General features: G+C 41.9%; 1 protein-coding gene across 1 annotated transcript; it reads left to right on the top strand.

The window, feature by feature from the left end:
- The first annotated feature begins 4,728 nt into the window (after window positions 1-4,728).
- LOC123247842 (large neutral amino acids transporter small subunit 2-like) lies at window positions 4,729-6,273 on the top strand. The gene has a single exon (XM_044676888.1). The coding sequence runs from the start codon at window positions 4,729-4,731 to the stop codon at window positions 6,271-6,273; it is 1,545 nt and encodes a 514-aa protein (XP_044532823.1).
- The last annotated feature ends 244 nt before the right edge of the window (window positions 6,274-6,517 follow it).

The raw sequence follows: 6,517 nt of genomic DNA, 5'->3' as shown, positions 1-6,517 counted from the left end.
TTTAAGTACATTTGACAATACTGAAGGACAATACTTAAAAATTATTGATTTAATGCTATTTGTCTCAAAACCAACAGTTTAATTCCAAGTGAAATATACTATAGGCCTTGAAATATTCTTAACACATAGAAACTTTTTTTCAATCTTGGTATAAAACACTATTCATAGTATAATGCTTTTTCTCATTAAATAATACCACAGCATTTGTGCATTTCTGCATTTATACAGGTTGCAAGATTCATAACAATATGACCACAGTGGTGAACCCATTGTCTCTGGAACTAACAGTTTCAAAAGTGAAGCTCTTTTTTTTTTTTTTTTTTTTTTTTGATGCTTGGGCGAAGAGTAGAAGATAAAATAATTGAATGGTAGGTGAAGTATAGAGGGAGTGGCAAACAGGTAGCAGGAAATGAATACTAGAAGTTCGGGGCTTAGAATAGCAAAAAGGGGGAGTAGAACCATCAAATCTAATCCAATAAGCAATTATGAGGTACCTATTCTGTACAAGGCTTCATGCCAGGTGGAGAAGAGAAACAGATAAAAATAAAAACAATTCTCACACTCAAGAAGCTTATATTCTACTGGAAGAAGATGGGATTTTACATTTAAATGGATAGGTCTATATATGATAATTTGAGGAGGAAAAAAGAGCACTAACCAGAAGGATCAAAAATAGCTTATCCAATATGGAGTGGCATATGAAGTGAACCTTGAAAAAAAGTAGTTTCTAAAAAGCAGTGCTGAGGAAAGAGCATATTCCAAGCATAGGGCACAGCCTGTTCAAAGATATGGAAGCTGAAAAAGAAATGCCAAATTCAGGCAAGAGCAAATAGGCCAAGTTAGCTGAAACATAAAGTATGTAAAGGAGAGAAATGTGAAAGAAGTCTGGGAAGGGAAAGGAAAAGAAAGCTTGGAACAGGTTGTATAGAGCTTTAAATCCTAAATTGAGGAGTTTGCTCTTTTTTTCCTAGAGGCAATAAGGAACCATTGATGGTTCTTGAGTAGAAAAGTGATATAATGAGATTTATGCTTCAGGAAGATACTTTGGACAGCTGTATGGAGGATGGATTGGGCAAGGGGGAAACTAGAACCCAGGAGTCCAAGTAGAAGGCTTTCCCAATATCCCAAGCAAGAAGTGACAAGTGCCTGAAGTAGGATAGTGGTTCCATGCATGGAGAGAATAGAATAATTGTAAGAAATGTTATTGAGTTTAACTATAAAATTTGGTAACTGGTTGGATACGAGGGTGGAGGCTGAAGGAGATAAATGTGGGTGGATGGATAGTGACACAGCAAAGAAGACTAAGAAAGAACGGTCAGAGACAAACCTGGGTGACAAAAAGGACGGTGGTTTCCTCAACAGAAGAAAAGTTGAGAGAAGTGCTAGATTTTGGGGTGAAGGAATAATGAATTCCTTTTTGGACATATTGAATTAAAGATACCCGTAGTATATGCATTTAATGACCAGAGAATTTGAGGGCTAGAAGGTACCTTTAAAGCCATATATTCCAACTCATACACTAAAGGTGTATCATTATATACCTAACAAAAGGTCCTCTAGCCTCTGCTTGAAAAACCTCTAAGAAAGAGAACCAGTCACCTTTTGAGGTATCCTATTACACATTTGGATGGCTATGCTTATTAAGAAGTTTTATTCTTGATATCAAACTTAAATTGGCCTTTTGGCAACTTCTATTGATAGTTAATGATATGCTTTTAGAATTCAAGAAAGAGATCAAGACAGACTACATAAATAGCTGATGAGATCAACAATAGAGAAGGTGGAGAGAAAGAAGAGAGGATTCAGGGAAGAGCATTGGATCCATAATTACAAAGGACAGGGTAAGGCATGGATAATGATGTAGCAAAAAAAGACTAAAAATAAATAGAGTAGCCAACCTAGGGGGAAGCCATGTCATGAAAGTCAGTGGAGAAGATAATCTAAAGGAGGGATGATCTGTAGTGTCAAATTGCTACAGAGTGGTTGAGAGGGATTAAGACTTTAAAAATCTGTGAAATATAGCAATGAACATAACTTTGAAAAAGTAGGAGCTGGTCTTTTGAGTTGAATAGTGATGTCTGAAATCAGAGTGCAAGGTACTGAGTATAGGAAGAGAAAAATACCTGAGACTCCTATGAAAAGGAAGCTAGATAAAATATAGCTTCATATTTTAAATATTCCTTCAAACTAGGTGCTAGTTAGATCTTGGATTATAAAATGGCAGGATGAGATATGGAGCAGTCCAACATCTTTCTTAACCCTCATGCCTCTCCTCTCCATGATCACCACCATAATCTGGGTTCACAGGTAGGCAACTTTCATGGACTCTGTTTCTCCATTTCCTTGGTAAAGGTGAGGCAGGTATTGGTAAAAAGTCAGCACCACCTGCAGAAAATTGAAGCCTGTGGAAGTAGGAGCTTAGTTGAACTTAGGGCAGTAAACAACATCCATCGAAATTTATAACATTGTCCCCCTGCCCAACTCACAGGAAGTCAAGCCTTCCTTTTCTCCATTGAGCTAACAGTCCAGCCTCCCCTTTCTTCCAATTGTCCTCCTATGGCAGAGGAAGGGACCTTTCTGGCCATGCTTGTCCAGTACCCAAGGCACTCATCCCGAGATATTGATTTAAAGATTGGAGTCTATTGCTTTTTCTGTCTCTATGATCCTATGCTATTCTATAACCTTTGGCAAAGGAGATGCCTGATTGAGATTTCATCAGATCCTGATAGAGTTAAGGAGGTGGTGAATAAACTGAGTTAAGTGGAGGCCTCTAGATATTTGGTACTCCTTACCCTCCTGAAGCATCCTTTTATATATTGCCCCTCCTCCAATGCCTATGGCATCCTTTTGGAGTGCTCTATATTCCACTATACTTGAATAATACCTCATTTTCCTTGTTCTGTTAGTGGCTCTGTTTATAGCCATAACATTTTATGAGTCTTTGAGGCTGACAACTACAAAGGATTGATTAGATGTGACAAAAAGAAAGTGGGAGAAGGAATACACAAGCAAAGAGAAAGACAAGGTAGGACAAAGAGAGGATAAGTAAAAATAGAGGGACATAGAAAGGAAAGGAATTAAATGGTAGAGGAGTTGGGGTGTACATAATAGAAGAGAGATACAATGGGAGATGCTAGAATAAAAGGAAGAAAAAAGTAAAAGGATAATGAGATGAGAAAAAAAGTTTCAAGTTCCTTCTTAATACAGATAGAATTAATATTAACATATTAATTCTGAATCTATTGTGGTTAGAAGTTGTTCTTGGTACTTGGAAAAAGCAACATCAAATCCAAAAATATACTCACCTTCAAGACATTTAGCATGGTTAAGGGGATTTTAGCAAATGAGCATTGAAATGCTGCAAACATAACAGGACATGAAGTCTCAGCAGCTCAGGAGAAAAGGGAATTGCATTACAATGTGACAGAGCAGGGAGAAGGTATTAAAGGTTTCAAAGGCACAGATTTTAATCCATTATTTAGACCAAATATGTTGAATACTAAAGGGGAAAAAGAAATGGTAAACTTTTGATGCCTATCAGTTCTCATTTGCTCCAGCAATGTCCTGGGCCAGATTCATCTGGTACTCAAAAAACTCCCTGGGTAAGTGAGGCCGCTTTGAGAGCTCAATTACCAGTAACTCAGGCCACTAGGGTACCATTCAGTAAATGAGTGCCTACTCCACATTCTCATTCCATTGTTGCCTGGAAGCTGAAAGAATCTGACTCAGAGGATCACAATAATATAAGGCTAGATATCCTGCCATCCATCATTCATGAAACTTTATTGTAGTAACTGCTCTGATAACAAAGCTGTTGGAATTAGGGAGGTATGAATGTGGGCGCAGCTATTAGAAAGTGAGAGTGATACCCAATGGGGCAATCTTATTTGCATGATCAAGTCAAAATGGACTCCTTGCACTGGATAGACTTAAAAGGATAATAATGTTGGGAAATGGAGAACTCTAGGCTATGAGAAAGAGGGAGGAAGAAAAAACCATAACAAGGCCAGGAAGAAAAGAGACTAGCCTATAAGAATAAATGAGAACACTGGGAAAAACCTGAAGGCTGGAGACAGGAAGAGAAGGGAAGGAGAGGGGAGGAGAAAGGAAAATCCACAACCTGTGGAACAAAATCTAGAGCAAACTGACTGTGTCTACAGTTTGTTTTTCTGAAAGAGAAGAAAGCACCTGAGGATTGTCTATTTCTTTTCTTTTTCCCCAAGACTCAGTCAATGAAAAAAACAATACTCTTACCCTCATTGCAGGAGGGGTCAAAAAGAGCCAAGCTGAGCTAAAACTCAATTTGGGTTTTGGTCAGAGGAGAGAGCTGAAGTGAAATCCAATCTGTCTCTTTTGGTTCAACTGAATGAAGCAGCTGCCTGTGTAAACTAAGGAGAACTCAGCCCTGGTTCGAGAGCTCTGCCTCCCCTCACTCTTGTGATTTCTAGAGGGAATAGCTGGTATAGTTCTATTTTTGTACACATGTCTATTTCTCCTTTTTAAACCACTTTCTTTGATGGTAACCTAGGGCACAAAGTATCTTAATTATAGTCATACCAATTTAAGATTTTCTTTATTCATATGTGCCTTTTTTAAAGGGCCAGGAGGAAAGGGTCGTTTTAGGGAAAGGACATTTCTTATTTGCAAGGCTTAGGAAGACATACATATTGATACAACGGCAAACAGAGGAAGGAAAATTCAGCGATTGATTTCATTCCAAAAAAAACGATGGAAGAAAAGGCCAGGCAACGAAACAACACTAAAAAGAGCCCCAAAAGCAGGAATGAGTCTGATCCTGGTCCAGATGCTGGTTCTGAAGGGGGTGGAGTAGCGCTGAAGAAAGAGATTGGGTTGGTCAGTGCTTGTGGCATCATTATAGGAAACATCATTGGCTCAGGAATTTTTGTCTCACCAAAGGGAGTTCTGGAGAATGCTGGCTCCGTGGGCCTGGCTCTGATTGTATGGATTGTAACAGGGCTCATCACAGCCGTGGGTGCATTGTGCTATGCTGAACTTGGTGTTACTATCCCTAAATCTGGAGGAGACTACTCTTACGTCAAGGACATCTTTGGAGGACTGGCCGGCTTCCTGAGGCTGTGGATTGCCCTGCTAGTTATCTACCCAACCAACCAGGCGGTCATCGCTCTCACCTTCTCCAGTTACGTGCTGCAGCCACTCTTTCCCATTTGTTTTCCTCCAGAGTCTGGGCTGCGACTCCTGGCTGGAGTCTGTTTATTGCTTCTCACCTGGATCAACTGTGCAAGTGTTCGATGGGCCACCCGAGTACAGGACATCTTCACAGCTGGAAAGCTCTTGGCCCTGGCCCTGATTATCGTCATGGGGGTCATCCAGATCACCAAAGGACACTACTACTGGCTGGAGCCCGAACATGCATTTGAGAATTTCCAAAAGCCAGACATCGGCCTCATCGCGCTGGCTTTCCTTCAGGGCTCCTTTGCCTATGCAGGCTGGAACTTCCTTAATTATGTGACAGAAGAGCTGGTGGATCCCTGTAAGAACCTTCCTCGGGCTATTTTCATCTCCATCCCGCTGGTCACGTTTGTATATGTCTTTGCCAACATCGCTTATGTCACTGCCATGTCCCCCCAAGAGCTCCTGGCCTCCAACGCTGTCGCCGTGACCTTCGGGGAGAAGCTCCTGGGGGTCGTGGCCTGGATCATGCCCATCTCGGTCGCTCTGTCCACATTTGGTGGAGTCAATGGATCTCTCTTTACGTCCTCCAGATTGTTCTTCGCCGGAGCCCGGGAGGGCCACCTGCCCAGTGTCCTGGCCATGATCCACGTAAAGCGTCGCACTCCGATCCCTGCACTCCTCTTCACGTGTATCTCCACCCTGTTGATGCTGGTGACCAGCGACATATATACACTCATCAACTACGTAGGCTTCATCAATTATTTGTTCTATGGCATCACAATCGCTGGGCAAATTGTCCTGCGTTGGAAGCAGCCTCTTATCCAGCGCCCCATCAAGATAAATCTGTTGTTCCCCGTTATCTACCTGCTGTTCTGGGCCTTCCTGCTGGTCTTCAGTCTGTGGTCCGAGCCTGTGGTTTGTGGCATGGGCCTGGCTATCATGGTGACGGGTGTTCCTGTCTACTTTTTGGGGGTGTCCTGGCAACAGAAACCCCAGTGTTTCAATGACTTTGTAGCTTCCCTGACCTTAGTGATCCAGAAGCTGTGTGGGGTCGTGTATCCTCAGATGGATGAGAACCCATCGAGAGAGGAGGAATCAATGGATGAAGTGAAAGAATAGCTGCCCATCTACAAGTCCTCTGCCACTGGCTGGCCGGAGCCCACAGACTCATCCCACCCCTGATTCTGACCGGCTCTTCTCCAAGCTTCTTTGGTCTTTTATCCCCCTTTCCAACCCTCTCCACTCCCCTCCTTCACTCAACTTCCTTTTTCCTCCTCACCTCAAAACTGTTCTCAGGCAGGAGCAGTCAGAGAGCTAGGAGAGGGAAATGATAAATAAAGACACTGTAATTTGTACCCAAGAA

Source organism: Gracilinanus agilis, chromosome 4 (assembly GCF_016433145.1).
Source record: "Gracilinanus agilis isolate LMUSP501 chromosome 4, AgileGrace, whole genome shotgun sequence".
In the NCBI taxonomy this organism is placed as follows: Eukaryota; Metazoa; Chordata; class Mammalia; order Didelphimorphia; family Didelphidae; genus Gracilinanus; species Gracilinanus agilis.
The sequence above is the reverse complement of the archived record's forward strand: the minus strand, read 5'-3'. Positions and strand labels throughout refer to the sequence as shown.